Source organism: Electrona antarctica (genome assembly GCF_951216825.1).
Source record: "Electrona antarctica genome assembly, chromosome: 5".
In the NCBI taxonomy this organism is placed as follows: domain Eukaryota; kingdom Metazoa; phylum Chordata; class Actinopteri; order Myctophiformes; family Myctophidae; genus Electrona; species Electrona antarctica.
The window spans coordinates 11,816,224-11,836,878 of NC_136810.1; the positions used below are offsets into that span (position 1 = coordinate 11,816,224).

The following is a 20,655-nucleotide window of genomic DNA, read 5'->3' on the forward strand; positions in this document are numbered from 1 at the left end:
TCCTCTCCATCTCCTCTCCTCTCCCTCTCCATTTCCGGCCCCAGATGGATGATGGTAAGAGTATCCGTTATAAGGACCTGTATGCGCTGTTTGAACACATCCTGGAGAAGAGTATGCGTGCGGAGGAGAGAGACTGGAGTGAGTCTCCCGTCAGAGTCTGGGTCAACACGTTCAAGGTGTTCCTGGATGAGTTCATGACGGAGTACAAGCCCTCGGAGGGAACCCTGGGCACCCTGGGCAGGGTGAGTTAGCCCTATATACTTTGCAGGAGGATGCTAAACGCACAGCAGTCTTAGTAGTGGTGCCAGCTAACGGCAGAAACATCTAAAGAGTTAAGTCTTAAAAAGACACTAGACTAAAATGTTAGGGAGGGACTTGTAAAGAAGAGATCCAGTAGGACTAAAAGACAAGTTTGGTTGTGTGGAGGTGTGTGATCTACAAGCTCACAACGCGTCGTTTTGCGACGCGTTGTGAGCTTGTAGATCGGCTAATTTCGGCACGCAGCTAAATATAAATCGGGCATTATGACGCCCATCACGTTGATGGGCACACACTGATAGCCAAAGTGCCGATTATTTATTAGGATGCAGAGTAGGAACCAACGTTTTGGCAGGTACAACTGCCTTCTTCAGGGTATATGGCCCTATATACTTTGTCATACGACAAATAGCAAAGATATCAGAAATATTTTATATAGATTAAAAAAATGTTTCACTGTAATACAGGTAAGCACTTAACTGGCAAAACTTAATATAGTTACCCTAAATATATATTTAAACAGAGCACAATGTGACAGATATTAGAGATATAGAGTAGTGAAAAAAGGCTGTCATGAGTATAAAGCTTGTAAATCCTTGTTAAATCAGGGTCTCAAAGCATTACCTCTTACAGTACGTTTTAACAGCCAACAGACCAACAGCGAGCGTCGCTTGAATTTCATTGGCTATCGCCAGGCGAAGTCACCCAAAAGATGAATTATTTGTATCGTTTCGGCCGACGTTGCTCCGCCCACTTTTCGACCATCGCCTGTTCGCCTGCTATCGCCTCTATCGCCAGTAGTTGCCGGGTCCCATTGACAAATAATCTTCCGGAAAATTCGTCTGGCTGTCGCCCGCTGTTAAAACGTACTGTTAAAACAAACCTTTGAAGAAGTACAGTATCATCTGAACCGAAGTGGTGGACCTGCACTATACTATAATCTCTGGCTGCTGATGTACATGTCTGCTGTGGTGACAGTCTACGGCTCTACGCAATGTATAACTTATCAAGTTATAAGCCTTCTGGCTTTTTGCAGTACTTCACTATAATATGTCTCATTGTATCTGATTTTTGTTTTTACTTATTTGCTCATTTGCATTTGATATTTCAAATGTGCAATTTCAAATGTGCAAAAAAACAAAGAGACAACAACATTGTCGATATGGCAATAAATCGCTAAATCCTCGTTTCCTCTATTTATTAACTGTGAAATGCAGGAATCCTGTTTAAAATAATGTAATTTTCTGTTTTTATGACCTTTCAGGCACCTAAACCTGAACGTAAGAAGGGGAGGAAGAAGGAAACTGATATTGTAAGTTTTGATTGATTGATTGATTGATTGATTGATTGATTGATTGATTGATCGATCGATCGATGTGAATACTTTATTAGTCAGAAATGTAAACCGCACAAGGTCGGATATTTAGCCTAAAAGGATAACAAAAAAAATAACTGGGGACTTGTTTCCATTGTGGTCCCTTTCTCTCTCTCATTGTATTGCGTTCTCTCTCACCAAGGTGCTAATTATGGCACCATCACTAAGCTCGTCACACTGACGAAGGCTGGATAGATGAAACGTTGTGTATTCTAATCCAAGGCATATGGAGAAAATCATTTGTTTGTCAATTTTTGCCATCACTAGTACGCCTGGGAGGATATCCTGTAGGCTCCTAAATGAGTTCATATCCAACTGCTCAAATCCCCTGCCTGTCTTTTGACTTGTTGTTGTAACTCTATGATGTTAAAGTAATCTCTAAAACAGGTTGTTTTTGTTCAAATAATGTGTGAATATACAGTATATACATTGTATCTGTGTGTCCCTGTGTCCACCTACTCACCCATGTTCCTCTGTAGGTTGAGGAACACGACGGGCACATCTTCAAGTCCACCCAGTACAGCATCCCTACATACTGTGAATACTGTTCCTCTCTCATCTGGATGATGGACCGGGCATGTGTGTGCAAATGTAAGGGGACGCGCAACGGCGCGCATGCACGCACGCACGCATTGCGCAAAGCCGCACACACTTGCACTCATTCACCCTCTCTGGAGAGTGTTTCTTGTCACATGAGTAATGCCAATTTATATAGCATCTCTCTCCACGTAACTCTCTCTCTCTCTCTCCCGGACACATATCTTTATATCTTATTGTTTTTTCTTGTGTTGTCTTTCTCATACACAGTCTTTCTCATACACACTCTCACAAGAACGCATGTGCGTGCACGTACACACGCACACACAAACTCACACGCAAGTCTCTTAAGTGTTAAACTGTAGTAATCCGATTACAATCTCTCAGCCCTGTCATAGAATCTGATCACGATGTTCTAGATCTGGTTATGGTCTCCACCCTGGGCCTTGCATCTTCCTCTCTGTGGGTGGATGAAGCTCTCACAGCAACCGCGTGGTTGACTAAATGAATAATGATGCTGTGTAGTGTGTCATCTTCATCTCTCGCCACAGAGAGGAAAGCTGCAGCGTGTTTCAGAGCGCTCAGAGAACTACCTTCAGTATTTTGGGGAGATTGTAGTTGCTGCTCTTGTCCTTTGTTCTGTCTTGGGGTTGCAGGGACATACCGTAGTAGTTAATGTGGATGTTGTTTTTGTCTTCTTCTCGTGTAGTGTGTCGCTACGCCTGCCACAGGAAGTGCTGTTCCAAGATGACCACCAAATGTAGCAAGAAGGTAGGTTGGCTATTTTTGAAAAATCTTGAAAATTGGTGCAAGTCTTTGAATATGAATATTTTTTTAAAGCGAACATTTTTAATTCAAATCTTTGCTTCTGGGGGTCCCTGGAACCACGTTTTTTTAGATGGGGGTCCACGACCAAATACATATAATTTGGAGGTACTTGCTTACTTACAGTTGGAGGCCATCGATATTGTCCTTTTCTTTTTGCTGAGGTTTGCGTGATCTGCGCAAAAGGACAGTTAACCCATTTTGGGCGGGAACCCCTTTTGGTGTTTTAAACATTGTTATAATTTAGCTATTGAAAAATAGCAGATCTACAAGCTCATAGCGCGCCACCGAGTGGCGCGCTACGAGCTTGTAGGTCTGCTATTTTTGAAAAATCGTGAAAATATTTATTTCAGAAAACTGGAGGATTTAGAATAATTTTTTTAAATTTTGAGTTCAGGCCTAAATGGGTCAAATGATAAGGGACAATATCGGTGGCACCCAACTGTAATCCTCTTCGTTCCCGGTGGAACATAAGGCTATGACTATCTGCTTCCATTTGGTCCTATCCTGTGCAGCATGTAGTGCCTCGCCCCATGTCAGATTTGCCATCTTCAGTTCTGAGGTCACAGTTCTCCGCCAGGTTGTTTTTGGCCTCCCTTGTTTCCTCTTTCCAGTTGGGGTCCATCTTAAGGCTACTTTAGGAATGAAGCCGTTGTCGTAGTTTCTGTAACAAGGGATTGCTTTACGGGGTGAGGTTGGTAGCCCCAAACCCAACCCCCAACCTGGAGGGCCAGGTGCTGCTTTTCGTCCGGCCTCTACTCTAGAAACCTGCCCGGCATGGTTGAACCTGCTGAGGGTATGAACCCCCTCCGGTATAGCCTTCTGAGTCACAGAGGCCTCCCCACCATGGCATGGTAGCAGCACATGGAGAGGATGTGGGGGTCCTTGACATGAAAATATTTTGAACACCACTGATACGTTTTTCAGAAACCTTCTTTTTTTTTAATCGTCTACTCAGGCTTTTGTGAACTCCCCGGACAGTTTTTAAGTTGCTTAATTCAGTATGTACTATGTAGATATATTTGATATTCATTTTAGCTGCCCCGCCCCCTTCCTAAGTTCCTATACAAACCCATTGTATCTTCAAACTCGTTTTAACCATGTTGGATTCATCGAAAACACCCGTCCGTCGTTCTGTTGACTCATATTGCTCTTCTAATACATGAGTATTTTTTTCATTTACTTTGATTTTTTGGGAAAATAAAATAAATAAAAAATTCCCCCCAAAATATAAAAAATATATGAACAAAGTAATAAAACGGCCCCTCACGTATTAGGAGGGCAGTATGAGTCACCAGATCTAAGGACGGGTGTTTTCGTGGAATCTATGGTTAAAATGGAGTTTGAAGTTACATAGGAAGGGGGCGTGTCTGATAAAATTCAAGCTATATTCAGTGAATTGGAGGAAAAAAACCTGCAACTACGAATATTTACAGAAATACAAGCCCAACGTGGCTTATAATAAGCAGACCTGGCAACGGTGCTCTCAGTGTAAATGGAGGATAAATGTGATGCAGTCCTGACTGTCCTGTCCTGTCCTGACTGTCCTGTCCTGTCCTGACTGTCCTGTCCTGCTGCCTTGTGTTCCAGTACGATCCTGAGCTGTCCTCCAGGCAGTTTGGAGTGGAGCTGTCCCGTCTGACCAGCGAGGAGCGGACGGTGCCCCACCTAGTGGAGAAACTCATCAACTACATAGAGATGCACGGCCTGTACTCAGAGGGCATCTACAGGAAGTCTGGCTCGACCAATAAGAGCAAAGAACTCCGGCAGGGCCTGGACACAGGTGGGGATTGACTGGTGGTCAGGTCCAATTAAAAATAATGATTAAGGGGAGGATAATGACATATTTCATTAAATGTCTTTCTTTCTTTCTTTCTTTCTTTCTTTTTCAATATTCAAGAATACAAATTATTCATTATTTATTTATTATTTTTCAGATGTGATTTCTCTCTGTTGATAGAACAATTCAATTTAATCTCCTATTATGTACATTGCATGTCAGTTTGATTATATTGTGTGTCAGTTTTTGCTCCATTTCAGATGTTAACGTTAGTAAATCCTGTATGTCTGCTAATACAGTAAATACATATTGGCCTCTTTTACAGATAAGTCCATTGTGCATGTGTCATGCATAGATTAAAGAGCTCATTGGCCACACCCACGACTCATTTCAGTCACAGAAGCCAGCAGCATGTCTTCTATGGAAGCATGTTGCGCAGCAAAGACAGCCTATTTCCAGTTATTATTTTAAACGTTTCTAGTGATGAAACTAGCAACATGTTCAGAAGCATTTTCCATAAAAGCTTACTAGTCTTGGAGATTTCATACTTTTGTATAAAAGCAAACGTTAAAAGCCTCAATCTGTGATTTGTAGTATGTAGAACAGCAGGAACAATATGACTAAAACATCATAATGTTACATATTGTGTTAATTGTTTAGGAATAAGCGCAAGTGTGGGGGTTATGAATAATCATTTTTGAGAGGCCCTCCTTTAGCTCCTCCTATAGCCAGCTTTCTGTGTCTGTGTGTACCATGTATTTGAGGATAAAAAGTGAGCACGCCAATTGTGATTGGCCGGAATGTGATGATAAGAGCGCTCCTCACTTCACACGAGGGGGATTCTTTTTTTAATAATAATAATCTTTATTGTCCCGAAGGATATTCGTCTTCACAGTCTGTTCAAACACCCACATCAAAAACAACACAGAGCACATAACACCAAGACAATACAAAAACACATGAGGTCCCACAGTATACAGAACCATCCTATCGGCGGGGCAGTTTGTTTAATGCCGCGATGGCTGAGGGAGCAAAACTCCTACTAAATAATCAAGTACAGCAAAGATATTTAGCTTTAATGTTTTTGTATGGAGTTGTGCTTGAAAGGTACTGTAATTCTGCAAACTGTTAATAAATACTTCAATCAATCAATCAACTCCATGCAGATATGTTTTGAGCAGATGGAGCTCAGTGTAACACCCCTCTCTCTGTTTCCAGATGTGAACTGTGTGAGCCTGGATGACTACAACATTCATGTCATCGCCAGCGTGCTCAAACAGTGGCTCCGCGACCTTCCCAACCCTCTCATGACCTTTGAACTGTACAAGGAGTTCCTCAGAGCCATGGGTAAGACCTGTCTCTCTTGCTGCTATAGTGATAGGTCTCCACTCTGGAGAAGGTTCAAAATGATGTGTGCCCTTAAGCCATTTTGACCTGAGATCAGATTCTAAAAATGTCTGTTTGAAAATGACAGTTTTCTGAAAAAGCTATGTTTCTATGTCAGTCGTTCTTCGATTTTTCAAAAATAGCAGACCTACAAGCTCGTAGCGCACCACTCGGTGGCACGCTATGAGCAGGTACATATGCCTTCTTCCAGGTCAGCTAAAACATCTTTCTAAAACGGCAAAAGAAACGAGGACGTCTAACTTCGTCAACCTTTCTTGGCATTTTTGTTCCATACACGTATTTGTGGTACTTCATCGTACGGCCGCGTCGCACGCTGGAAATAGCAGACCGACAAGTTCACAGCAGGACGTATGACAGGGCATTACTAGAATGTTGCACAGTAAAATCTCTGCGGTCAGAATTAGCCTTTATGTTCTAACCCTGTCTTGTGTGTGTGTGTGTGTGTGTGTGTGCGTGTGCAGGTCAGCCAGACAGGAGGGAGGTGCTTAGAGGGGTGTATTCTGTGATTGACCAGCTGAGTAGAACTCACCTCTACACGCTGGAACGCCTCATCTTCCACCTGGTCAGGTCAGTACGGCATACCAACACCACTGCTACTACTGCTACTACTGCTTGTACATGGATGTACTACAGCATGGGTTCCCAAAGTGGGGTCCGGGGACCCCTGGGGGTACTTGAGGGAGTTCCAGGGGGTACCTAGCTCAATTAGGGATAGTTAGGAACCAAATGGACCCTTATGGGTCTGTAACTTGGTTCCACTTGTACACTCTCAGAGTTAAATTAACAGTGGTTTTACAATATAAATGTGGGTACCAGAGATAGAAATGCCATTAAATCGGGGGTCCGTAGCATAATGCGTGTGAAACTGGGGGTCCATGAAATGAATATGTTTCGGAATCACTGCTGGAGCCGTAAAAACCCTCCCTTATCGAGGTCACTGGCATATGTTTTCAAATGGGGCGTCCGTGGCCTAATACATATTGAATTGGGGGTCCTTGAAGTTTGGGAACCACTGTACTACAGTATACTACTATACTGCATCTGAATCTGTGATGATCAATAATAAGAGTCAGAAGAACTACAGTAACCAACATCCTCTGTGGTTTTGTAGGATCTGTCTCCAGGAGGACACCAACAGGATGTCGGCCAACGCTCTGGCCATCGTCTTCGCTCCCTGCATCCTGCGTTGCCCGGACACCACAGACCCCCTGCAGAGCGTCCAGGACATCAGCAAGACCACCGCGTACGAAAACACTGTTCTATTTGGTTCTTCTGTTCTTCTTTTCAAAATCTTTTTATTTCCGTTTTATAACAGTATGGGTGTCAAGTCACAGGTTCATAGAAAAAAATAAAAATAAAATAGTATCAGTGACTGAGGTAAACAAACGTAGCCTACTGTATGAATCAGAGATCGTGGGCAGACATAATGAAAAGTTATTGTGCAAAACATGCCCCTTCAAGACAAAAGAAAAACATTTTCTCCCCTTGAGTCCCAATTTAGTAAAGCCAATTCCCAATTCCCCAGCCTCTCTACAAGTACTCCATCTCTGCTAACCCCCACAATCAGTCATTGGGAGGGTGAAGAAAGCCTCGGGTCTCCTCCGATACCCGGGCCATCAAGCCAACATCTTCTTTACACCCGACAGTGAAAGGTCTCACTAGGGGGGCGTAACGCATTGGTTCTTCTCTTCTACTCGTCTGTTTTTGTTGTGTTCTATATTCTATTAACTGTTGTAGTCTGTATGGTCCTACTCTGCTTTGTGTTCTTCTATTATATTATGTTCCATTATGTTCCCCTCAGTTCCATTCTATCTGTCAATCCGTTCCATACTATCTGTCAATCCGTTCCACGCTAATGGCATCTTTCCTCTGCAGGTGTGTGGAGCTGATTGTCAACGAGCAGATGAGTAAATACAGAGCTCGCCTCCGAGACATCAGCAGCCTGGAGTTCGCCGAGAGCAAGGCCAAGATTCGACTGACTCACATCAGAAAGTCTCTGGTAAGACTGACCAGCAGACCGCAGGATAAGAGCAGAGATCTAACCTGTGTTTGTGTATAGCACAGTAGCACAACAAAGCAGTCCGCTAAATGTCTTCAAAGTCTCAGGGACTCCAGTTTGAAAGTGTTTTCTTCCATTTCCTGAATGTGTGCAAGGACTGTCTAAGAAGGACGAGACGCGAAGACCGTAAGGGCGACGCCATGTTGCTCACATGGTGCTCCATGGAAGGAAAGAAACATGCGCAGTTGAGACCAGGAAGTTGGACATGACAAATCATAGATATGGCGCAAATGGCCCAGCAGATGGCGTGATGCCAATGAAAGGAGAGATGCTTGTACATATGTCACATCCGACCAACATTACTGTCTGTGTGATGATCCATGCTGGGACTTACTTATCCATTTGCTGTTAAAACGTTAATATAAAAGGTAAAATGCAATGACGTGACATGATATGTACAAGCATATCTCCCGTCAGTGGCATCACGCCATCTGCTGGGCCATTTGTGCCATATCTATGATTTGTCATGTCCAACTTCCTGGTCTCAACTGCGCATGTTTCTTTCCTTCCATGGAGCACCATGTGAGCAACATGGCGTCGCCCTTACGGTCTTCGCGTCTCGTCCTTCTTAGACAGTCCTTGAATGTGTGTACATAATATGTATGTATTTATACCAATGACCAACCCATTCCGGTGTGTACTTCCTGTTTCACTCTGTATGCCAGACGTTGAGATGTCATGTCACATCCACCCTCTAGGGGGCTGTCATGGCCGACCACGGGTCATGATGGAAACATCATCATCTCCTTCTCATACAGAGTTCACTGTAGATCGCAGAGATATAATAGATTCTGGATAGATTCTGTCAAAAGTTAGTCAAATGACTCATTAAATAGCAACATCCACACACTAGTCAGAATCGAGGTAGTCCAACAGAGCTGGAACAGGTCCCTAGCATAAAGGAGTAGTTCACCCAAAGAAAACAACTTATTTTCTATCAATTACACACCCCATGAGGCCTTGAATTCATGGAGATATTTGTGTTTTTGTCTAATTACTAAGCCAATAGTTTGATGACCGGAGGAGTCTCCTACTGACCGATGATCACCCGGTCATCACATTATTGGCTCAGGAATGCAACAAAAACAAAAGAATCTCCATGAATACAAGGTTACATGGGGTGTGTAATTGATAGTCATTTTTAGGGTGAACTCTAGCCATGTGGTTTATCCACAGCCCTCCTGTGTTCAAGATATATGAAGGTTTTCTATTCCAGTGGTGGTTCTCAAAGTGGGGCATGCAGAGTTGCGGACTGCCAGGGGTCCTTGTGGGGTTCAACCACTTCAACCATCAGCTATTTGAGTTCACAACGTGAGCCAAACGTAGCCAAAATACATTTGGGGGTTCCTTGACTTGAAAGCGTTTGAGAACCACTGTTCTATCCGATGCCCCCCTAACCCTCTTCTATCCCACCCCTCCTTCCAGAAACCAGTACTAATTGCTGTTAGGTTTATGACTATGAGCAAAACCCGCACTGCCACCCCGGTATGTATGCCCCTCCCACTGCTCCGTGTTGCTCCGCCCACTAGTAGCTATCACCATTGCCTGTCCTGTCTGTCTGTCAGCCCATTCGTCCATAGAGCTGTCCGTTAGCACGCCGCCGGCACTGCCCACACCTGCTGTCTGTCACAGTTGTTCCTGTCACAGTACCTGTCAGTCTGTAGACCGATGCTCTTCTAGCTGTCTGTCTGTCTGTAGCGGTTTTCACTTGAAATGTAGTTATCAAAGTGTAATTGTATTGAATGAGTTTTGTCCTACTGTTTAACCCATTTTGGGCGGGAACCCCTTTTGGTGTTAGCATTGTGTTGTGCTTTAGCTATTGAAAAATAGCATATCTACAAGCTCATAGCGTGCTACGAGCTTGTAGGTCTGCTATTTTTGAAAAATCGAAGAACGACTGACATAGAAACATAGCTTTTTCAGAAAACTGTCAGGATGTAGAAGACATTTTTAGAATCTGATCTCTGGTCAAAATGGGTTAATGTAATCACAGGGAAACAGAATAACCGGTAAAATATTGAGACCATTGATAATATTAGTCATTGGGCTCATTTGCCAGTAAAGTAGTTTGTGGCCAATGAATGGCACCGTCGGCTGCCTTGAGGAATGCTAACACTGCTAAGTGTAGCCAGTTTGGAGGTATTAAAACAATAATGACATTTATGTTGTGACTATTGTGACTAGCAAGGGGAAATAACAGAATACTTTTATGAAAAGTGGCAAAACCTTTTTTTTTAAATGATATTGCGGCAGAGCCTCGTCCTCACTGTCAGAATGGAAGACTGTGCGTGTCTGTTGTTTGAGTGTATGTATGTCAGTTAGTATAATCGCTTATGCTCTGTTTGTGTGTCTCACAACTTTATTAACACGCAGCCTAACACAGCAAAGCTAAAGGTAACATACTGTAACTGTGGATGTTAGATGTGTGTGCGTGCGTTTGTGTGTGTGTGCGTGCGTGCGTGCGTGCGTGCGTGCGTGCGTGCGTGCGTGCGTGCGCGTTGATAGCCGGAACATCGCTCAGTGTCCTAGCTGTCTGTAGTCATCAAAGCGTTTGTGTCCCACAGCCGTACTTTTGGAAACAATGTATCTCTCTGACAAACCATATCCATGGGAAACAATGTATCTCTCTGACAAACCATATCCATGGGATGTGTTCTGTTTGTGCTCCATCATCATGGAACATCCTGTAGTGTTTACTGTCGGTGTTAGTTAGTTTTTACCTTTCTCTCTTATCTCTCTCTGTGTGGATGTATATTATGTCTGACCACCCATCTTTGTGTGTGTGTGTGTGTGTGTGTGTGTGTGTGTGTGTGTGTGTGTGTGTGTGTGTGTGTGTGTGTGTGTGTGTGTGTGTGTGTGTGTGTGTGTGTGTGTGTGTGTGTGTGTGTGTGTGTGTGTGTGTGTGTGTGTGTGTGTGTGTGTGTGTGCGCGCGCATACGTGGTGTGTGTGTTTTTTGTGTGTGTGTTCGTGCGTATACGTTGTGTGTGTGTCTGTCCACAGAGTAAAGGACGTGTCCGTCTGAGTGGCAGCCACACACCCTCCCCTCCTCTGAGCCCCAAGGCGCTCCTCCCAGTGGCCGACGCAGAAGGTGCAGGGGGTGGAGACGGAGGAGAAGAGGGCGAGGCGGAGGCGGGGCTTAGTGATCAGCAGCAGCTGGTGATGCAGCAGGAAGAGAGAGTCCTCACTGAACAGATAGAGAGTCTGCAGAAAGAGAAGTATGATGTTATGGCTTTATCGTCGCTCAGAAGATGTTACTCAATGTTGTTTCATAATGCTGAATACATTTGTCTATATTTTTAGACAATGACATGACATTTGAGTATTTAAAGCTGCACTATGTAACTGTTCTCTATTATGCTGGTTTTTAACCTATTTTCCTCTGCAAGTGGTGATTTTTTTTTACCATTACGCTAATAGAGTCTTCCTGCTTGCTCAGGGGATAAATGTATTATCGACTCTGTCAATGGCTTTGTCACTTTTGTTTTGTGTATTTCTAATGTTTGAAGGCAGCATTATCCACATAATATCGGAATCGGTCAGAATCGTTATCGGCAGATATGACCCTGCAAATAATCGGAGATTGGATATCGGTCATAATTTCATAATCGCGCACCCCTAGTTAAAACCATATAGAACTTACCTAGATAACATAGTCAATGTTGGCTACACATGGTTAATGTTTAAACGTGGCTGTCTGGCCCCATGGTGTATACAGGGAGGAGTTGACCTATGAGATGCTGGTCTTGGAGCCTCGGACTTCAGACGACGAGACGCCAGAGTCTGAAGCATCCTTTGGCACCGCTGACAGCTCGGAAAACCTCGCCATGGAAAGGGATGGAGCCACTCCTGACCTAGCTGGTCAGTGTGTGTGTTTGTCATGTGTTAGAGTGTGTGCGTGCGTGTGCGTGTGTGTGTGGTGATTGTCATGTGTTGAATGCATGTGTAAGTGTCTTGTATTCACTGTGTGCGTGTGCGACTGTGCGTGTGTGTGGTGTTTGTCATATATGTTCGATTGCATGTGTAAGTGTCTTTTATTAATTGGTCATTGTGTGTGTTTTATTCATGCTTCCTTGTTTGCCATGTGTTAAAATGCATGTGTAAGTGTATTTTATGCATGTGTTATTGTGTTAGAATGCATGTGTAAGTGTATTTCATGCATGTGTTATTGTGTTAGAATGCATGTGTAAGTGTATTTTATGCATGTGTTATTGTGTTAGAATGCATGTGTAAGTGTATTTTATGCATGTGTTATTGTGTTAGAATGCATGTGTAAGTGTATTTTATGCATGTGTTATTGTGTTAGAATGCGTGTGTAAGTGTCTTTTATTCATGTGTTATTGTGTTAGAATGCGTGTGTAAGTGTCTTTTATTCATGCTTCCTTCATTGTGGTCTTTGTCTCCCCCTGAAGGATCATCGTTGAACTTCTTCCTCAGAGACAGTTTCACCAACTGTTCTTTACTAAGCCTAATTCTAACTGATAAATTGGTCTTTGTTAAGACCAGAATTTAGATATTTTTTCATTCAACTTTCGACATATAATATTACAGTAAAAAAACAAAACAATACCATTGTTCGACTGTTGGATACTCTGCTCTTCAGGCATTATTATTTTGATGAATTGAACATGGTGGACCCTCTTGTAAACAAGTGTAATGCTTAATTGGGTCGTCCACTCACAGTTAACAGTCTTTGTACTGAGTTTGTGCTTGAAATGTACTGTAATTCTGCAAACTGTTAATACATATTTCAATCAATCAATCAAACGCTTATATTCACAGGACTCCAGAGAAAATAACAACAAAAGATACATACAATTCTGATATTATTCCCCTTCCAAAGGGGGTTTTAACCGAAACTTTCTCCAACACAGATAGGGGAGGGCCCAGCATGGAATGATCCTGATTAGCTCCAATAAAACTCCTCAGTTTCAGGTATTTAAGAAAATGTTTACGAGGGATATCATATTTAATGACAAGATCCTCAAATCAGCCCTTCCTGGCACACATTGGTTATTACCCCAAACTGGGCTTAAACAGGAGAGGTGGGAGGGTTCGCCAATCGCCAAGATACTTATTGACCTTGTGTCAGACACCAATCATAGTTTTAACTATAGGATTATATGTATTTCTTTTTAGGTTTGTATGAGTATCTCAATAAATATTAGAATGAAATTATAACAAGGAGCTTGACTCTATATCTGTCCATGCCGGAGAGTTCTCTGCTGGGAAGTAGAACGTTAGTGTTCTTAATTGAGCTGCCCAGAAATACCACAGCACGTTAGGACACTGTAACCGTCCCCATACAAAGTACTGTTAGCAGCTTTATTATTAACTATAATACCACAGCACGTTAGGACACTAGCTGTAACCGTCCCCATACAAAGGACACGTTAGGACACTGTAACCGTCCCCATACAGGGCTTGACATTAAGGCTTGTCCGCTTGTCCGGGACAAGTAATACAATCTTTGATATAAACACTAGAAATGATGAGAAAATAAAAGAAGCGAAGCAAAGCTGTCTTTGTGGTTTTAATACACAGAAATGTGCGCACACAAATGATGAAAGTTGCACGCGGTATAAATCCGTTGCAAGTAACACACAGAAAGAGAAACAACAGAGTATTTATCAGTGTTTTAGAAACTCCCAAAGGGAGGGGCTGGTTACATAGATATTAGATAGATAGACAGACAAAGAGAGAGTTTGAATGTCAAAAAGAGGAACTGCTAGTTGCTGGTTTCTGGCACGGGCAGTGCGTGACCTTGAGGCCTCAGAGGTGCAGGAGCTTCAGCAACTGATACAGCTAGGCACCGCTAGGCACCCAGAAAGTCTTACGGCATAAATGGAAGAGGGGTTACAGATTATACGTTTCATAACACCAAAGTGACTTTGCAGGCACACTGTCAGTACATGGAAAATTCCCTATCAAATCCTAGCAGCCAACACTATCTGGCTTTCCTAATCATCACCATTCCAATATTGTTAATAGCCCTAATGTCTGCGATCTTGCATACATTACATGTATTTCAAATACACAGCCGTAGATCGGTCCTACCCACGCATGCTTAGCAGACTGACCACGTAGGCATTTAAACTTGTAGCACTGCATGTGTACTCACCCAATAATGAATTCCTAAGACTTGGAGTCAGATATTGTCCTCTAGTTTCATAATCATTTGAAAGTTCTGTTAGAAAACGTGTGTTAAGTAAAATATCACCACTTTTCCACGAGGAAAAGCTGGACTGAAAATAGGAAAACTTCCTTTGGGAACAGTCAATGTTTGGGAAGCACAAATGTATGGGGCACACAATTGGCAGGTGTGTTGCGATTGGTGTGGGGTAACCGTCCCCATACAAAGGACACGTTAGGACACTGTAAATGTCCCCATTAGCAGCTTTATTATTAACTATTAGTGTAGGTCGGACTTAAAATGGCAAGTTAAAGGGATAGTCCACGCCCAAAATGACTTTTATTCTATCCATTACTCACTCCATGGAGCCTTGAATTCATTCATGTTTTTGTCGCATTCCTAAGCTAATCATTTGATGAAAAACAAATCTCCACGAATTCAAGTCTTCATGGGGCATGTATTTGATAGAAAATGTTTTGGTCAACCGACCCTAGTTGTTTTCTTCACTTATGTTGCTGATGTAGTAGTGTTGGTATGAGAGCTAAACATTTGTGTCTCTGTGTCTCAGCAGCAGAGCGCGGAGGAGGAGCATATCGATGCAGGAAGTCCAGCAACCAGAGCCGCCGTGCTCTCTGCCGACAGAACGACTCCCAGGACTCTGCTGACTCCTCCGCCTCTCTCTCCTCCTCTCTGTCCTGCTCCTATCACCCCGCCTCGCCCTCGCTCCCTCACCCTCGGTTTCGCTCTGCGTCCTCCGGACCCCTGCTCGCCTCTTCGTCCTGTGTGTTGGGGGGAACGGAAGGGCCACTCGCCCAGGGGAGTCAGGGGGTCGGGGTCAAAGGGCGGCAGCGGCTCCGGCTCAGCCGCAGCTCGCCGCGCGATCCCACCAATGGCCACCGGAGGGAGCCAGAGTTCGGCTCGGCGCCACAGCCGATGGTTCTCTACGGAAACAAAGAGTTCATGGTGTGAAGATGGTTTGGGTGCCTGCCTGCGTGTGTGCGTGAGAGACACAAACACGCACACGTACACACAGAACAGGGTTGCCGTCAAAGGGAGGCAGGGGGTGAAAAGCGAGAGGGCGAGAAAAGAACGAGAAGCAGTGAGGAATAGACGAGGCCTGAAGAGCTTACAGTAGATAAAGGTAAACTGACATATGAAGTGTGAATACTGTGAGGCGACCATCTTGTTAGACTTTGAACTGGCTTCTTGACGTCTGCATCGCCATCGAGGATCAGTCATTGACTTCACGAGTGACATGCTGGAACGGAGACAATTGCTGCCTCGTTGCCTGGCATGGTGTGTGTGTGTGTGTGTGGGGTCAAGTCTAAAGGTTGATTCATACTTGGTTGCATGCCGGTGTCATGATGCAACTAAGTGTAAATTAAGCACAATTTATACTCTGTAGTACGAATTCGCTTGAAAATGTGTTATTTTCGACACCCATCGTGCCATAGAGTATGAATGAAATTAAGCTTCACCTATCAGCATTCAGTCACTTACTAGCATGGTTGTTAATTGTATGTCGCCACTGTAACAGCACGATTAATGATACGGTTAAAAGTCTGCTAGTTTCAATCAGCCACAGGGCAGTAGCAGCTAGCAAAGCTGTGTGGAACACAGACTGCAACGTTCAGACCTTGCCAAGACAACTTTTAAGACCCCACTTTTTCTTTTCTTTTTTGTCTTTCTTTTTTTTTGTTTTTTTTTGCATGTGGATCCCAGAAAGACATGTTAGCCATACTGACTGGTCTGGCGAACATTGTTTTTTTTTTTTTTTGCAACCAGCGCCAAGCTAACTCAAAGCAACTCCCGCTTCTTTTCATGTTTACAGAGGACAGACCGGCAAAGAGGCAGCATGCTTCTCCACCATAGATTTTTCTTACGTCCTGTTTAAAAAGACTGTACTGTAATATGTTATAAATACATGTAATATGACTATTATAATTGAAAACCAGTGTACATAGAAATGAGCTCGCTCCAGTGCTGATGGGTCGTTCAATGTTCATATATGTTAGTCTTTCTCGGTTTCTTTTCCCTCACTTTTTGTCAGAAGTATTTTGCAAAGTGAAGTGAAGTGTGGAATTCAGCTTCTATTTTTGTTTGTTTTGTTATTTTATTTCTTATGTGTGCCATGTTATTTATATGGGGGGAAAATCTATTACAGTGAAGAGGTGTCACTATATGATCAGCTGATGATCTGTCATCACAGGAAGCCTACTGTCGACACGGATACTGTCATCGTGGAAACCCTGAATGCTCGACACAAAGTGTCAAACTAAAGCCCTATAAAGCCAAACAGCAGTAATATAGTGGAACAACGCAACAACAACAAATTCTACACATTAAAGTTTATTTCTAGAGGCGGTTGTTGTAATATTATTTAATAACATTAATGTTAACATTTAATATTTGATGACATAAAAATCAAAGATCTACATTTTAATTTATATATATACTCGGACACAACAGGTGTTCACTGCTGTTTGTCTTTGTAGCGCAACAATGTCTGTCGGCCATAAAACAAACGTCTTTAAACATAGTTTTCCTGCATGCGTCGCTCCTTCCAGCAACATTCTACAGTTTTTATTCAGACACCAGTGTTACAAAGTCAGGACTTGAATTTATTATATTATATATATATGTTTTTTTTTATTGGTGTATTATAGTTGTTGCTGACTTGTTTTACCATTTGTGTCGATATTGTCATTACCGCTAATGGTAATGGCTTATTTTTCTTGTAATGAAAGCCATTCCCCTAGCCCCCTCTGTGTGTGTGTGTGTGTGTGTGTGTGTGTGTGTGTGTGTGTGTGTGTGTGTGTGTGTGTGTGTGTGACTGACTGTGTGTGTGTGTGTGTGTGTGTGTGTGTGTGTGTGTGTGTGTGTGTGTGTGTGTGACTGACTGTGTGTGTGTGTGTGTGTGTGAGACTGTGTGTCTGTGTGTGTAAGTGACTGACAAGCCTGTGTGTGTGCCTTGATTCTTGTCTCTGCACCCACTCAGTGCATGTGAAGTCAAGTCCAACGTATGGAGAAAAACAACACTCCAACTCCATCCATCTCTCCCATACTGTCCACTGAGCCGTCCAGATTTGCTGGTTTCTTCTGCAGCTCTTTATACTTAACACTGACTGTGTTGAACAGTGCAGTATTCCTTCCACTCTCTTTTCTTCTCAGACCCGGCTGTGAAAAGTAGCATTCTACCTACCTACCTGTAGCACCCTGGCATGTCACAAATATTAATCAAGTTTACATTTCCACATTATATCAGCGGTCTCTAGTATCCTCCCTACAGTATAATATTCATTTGACTGCATCTCTCAGTATTTAGTCTGGTGGTTCTCGGCTATCTTGAGTTCATGTCCACATTTTAACCTCTACTTGAGGTACACAGAACAGCGCTACTGTAACACTATATTCCTCTTATCTAAGCTGCTTCAAGCCCATGGCCCTGTCAGAATATACCTTGCAGCCCGCTTTTGGATCCCGAGCCAGAGGTTTAGAAACACTGCTTACTGTCATTATAATATTATAATGTGGTGATCAGATTGCTTTAGCGTATAAGCTTGCTGTAAGCCTTAAAAAGAAAATAATAGAAAAACTACCCGTACTTCACCAACAGCTACTGTACCATTGTTATCCACCTGGTTAGATTAGTGTTCAGCTGGTCAGGCAAAAATAACGGACAAAAATACATTTCACATTTACTTAAGAGCAGCGATGTTTTAAAATATTCAAAAACTGAACAAAAGGAAAGAAATTGGACACTGGAAATAGACTATACATTTTGCAGGTATATATGTTTGACAGCCAATTCCTATCCAAAATATAGGAGGCAAACATTCACGTCCAAATTCTTGCAAGCGTTTATTAAAGATGATGGTATTACAGTGCTTACTTGTTTCTGGATCAACCAATATGACATTCTGCAAAAGAAAGAGTGAATGTACCGATCACTGGAAAGCATGCCGTGCTTTCGTTTCTGTTGATATTTTCTACAGTGTATTATGTACTATTTATGACCAACGCTTTAGGGCGTATACAGCGGATGGGAAACAAGCCTGTTATAAAAGGATATATTATCCTGTGTACGACGCAATTATCTCCTGTTAATCATGAAAATGTGTTTTTTGACGGGTCAGAGACTGGTCTGTCGTGGCTGTGCTTTAAGTCAAAAACTCAATTTGAGTGTTGTCTTGTTTTGTCTGTGCCTCAGTCTGGACACAGTATGTAAAGGTGCAATTTGTGTAATATTTGTTTTCTTTCTTTTTTTAAGATGAGAGAAAAAAAAAGAGAATTTATGGGGGAAATCATCTGCTTATTAAAAAAAGAGAAACTGGAGCCAAATAAGGTTGAGTTCTGTGATTATTGTAGAATTACTATTATTGTCTCCACCAGGCCGAAGGCATGGGGAGAGAGTATGTTTTGCACTCCGTCCGTGTGTGTGTGTCCATCCTTCCGTCCTTCCGTCCGTCTGTCCGTCTGTTACCAGCTTTGACCTGCATTTTCCGCATCTGCCTTTTATAGCGCCACCAGGAGGCCGACTTTTGTAAAACACATTTTTTGATATTACTCCTCCAGATTCTGTCCAAAGATCTCACAAATCGTTATACAGTATCTCTATGGTCATGTGCTCAAGTCGGATCTGTCCGATATTTTTTTCTTACTAGGCTGAGGAATATATCCCACCCTTTTCACATTGGCCTGTTATAGCACCACCAACAGATACATTTTCGCAAAACACATTTTTGGAACAAAATGCCTCAAATCATCCAATTGCCATCAAAGGCGTATGAAGAAATGGCACCCTTTTCACATTGGCCTATTATAGCGCCACCAGGAGGCCACAACCTGACCTGCCCTGGTGGAGACCTGTGCCCCGAGGGGCACTTTTTCTAGTTCCATTTATTATGCTCCCAGTGACATACAGTGTATACAAAGGTCAGACTGAGTTAGGGTTGAGTGGTACATTCATGTTAAGTGCAGTGATTAGACAGAGGGTTAAAAGGGCAATCAACTACAGCATACACAGCAAACAATTATTAAACCAACACTTATTATTTTCTGTTGCATGCACATAGAAAGAGTTAAATGGGTGGAAATACCTGCCCCAGTGACGCATGCTACAGTTCTTGCAGATAAAAAGTGAGACCGTCTCAAACAACCTTGAGACGTTCCTGGGGCCTTCTACCCCCCCATAGTCTGTGGACTATGTGAAGGAATAAGCTTCATGGTCATTTAGTCCTTGTTCTTACAATGAACAGTAGGCATCATCCTGTCTGTTTCCATTGGGTCTCTCACATGAGCATAGTCACGTATGGAACATTACGCATCTGTATATGAGTTATTAGATTTAAGGGTTATACAAGTTATACAAATATATTTCCCCATACAACCCACGTACTCCATTGATTTGGAAAGAGAGGAAAGGTCTCTCTTGAGGAGTTGAGTGACTGGTTGATGCAGCCTGAGGTTATATACGGACAGTGGTGGTGGTGGTTGAAGTCAGTTACCACCCCTCCTGTTTCCTCTTCTACACCCATGGGTGTAGAAGAGGAAACAGGAGGGGTGGTAACTGACTTCAAGGTCTCAACGCTTGCCTCAAAACACAGTCGCCCATCTGCCGAACTCTGAGTGGTCTCTATATACTCTCTAGACTCTACCTGGTATTTAAGCGTAACCTCAGTAAACTATGCCTGAACCTAGACCTAGAATGTCTGTGATCATTCATATACTTCGTAAATTCTGTATCACAGGCATAGATCAGTTGCACCCGCTCCTGGTAACAATTAAACATGCGTGGCATAATATGTGATAAATGCTTTGTACTCACCCATTAAATAATTCCAAAGACGTGGAGTGAAATATTGTCCTCTAGTTTCATATTCATGTTAAAGTTCTGGCACAAAACGTGTATTTAGTCAAATATCTCCACTTTTTCACGAGCTGCACCCGGACGGCTTTCTCTCCGGGTGAGGGGCCCAGAATGATCGATGGACTGAATTTACCAACAATTCCTGTTGATTACCACAAACATCATCATAAATTGACCAGGGAAGCACAAATGTTTGGGGCACACAATTGGCAGGTGGTGTGATTAATTACCCAGCATCTATCGCAAGGCACCTGCCAATTGTGTGCCCCAAACATTTGTGCTTCCCTGGTCAATTGGTGATGATGATGATGTTTGTGATGATCAGAGGAAGTTTTGATTAATTCAGTCCAGCTGTCATTCCGGGCCTCTCGCCCGGAGAGACAGTCATCTGTGTGCAAAAGGTGGAGATAATTG

At 42.9% G+C, this 20,655-nt stretch overlaps 1 protein-coding gene across 1 annotated transcript in view; it reads left to right on the plus strand.

Moving 5' to 3' along the window:
• Positions 1-18,716, plus strand: part of LOC306923263 (unconventional myosin-IXAb-like) — a 151,622-nt gene extending 132,906 nt beyond the window's left edge. The window contains exons 30-42 of the mRNA XM_079501296.1: positions 45-242; positions 1,523-1,570; positions 2,113-2,224; positions 2,880-2,941; positions 4,586-4,778; positions 5,994-6,122; positions 6,644-6,749; positions 7,294-7,425; positions 8,058-8,181; positions 9,667-9,726; positions 11,243-11,457; positions 11,958-12,100; positions 14,947-18,716. Of these exons, the coding sequence (XP_079357422.1) occupies positions 45-242; positions 1,523-1,570; positions 2,113-2,224; positions 2,880-2,941; positions 4,586-4,778; positions 5,994-6,122; positions 6,644-6,749; positions 7,294-7,425; positions 8,058-8,181; positions 9,667-9,726; positions 11,243-11,457; positions 11,958-12,100; positions 14,947-15,341 (1,917 nt within the window). The 3' untranslated portion in view covers positions 15,342-18,716. The remainder of the gene's footprint in view (positions 1-44; positions 243-1,522; positions 1,571-2,112; positions 2,225-2,879; positions 2,942-4,585; positions 4,779-5,993; positions 6,123-6,643; positions 6,750-7,293; positions 7,426-8,057; positions 8,182-9,666; positions 9,727-11,242; positions 11,458-11,957; positions 12,101-14,946) is intronic.
• Positions 18,717-20,655: the final 1,939 nt, after the last annotated feature.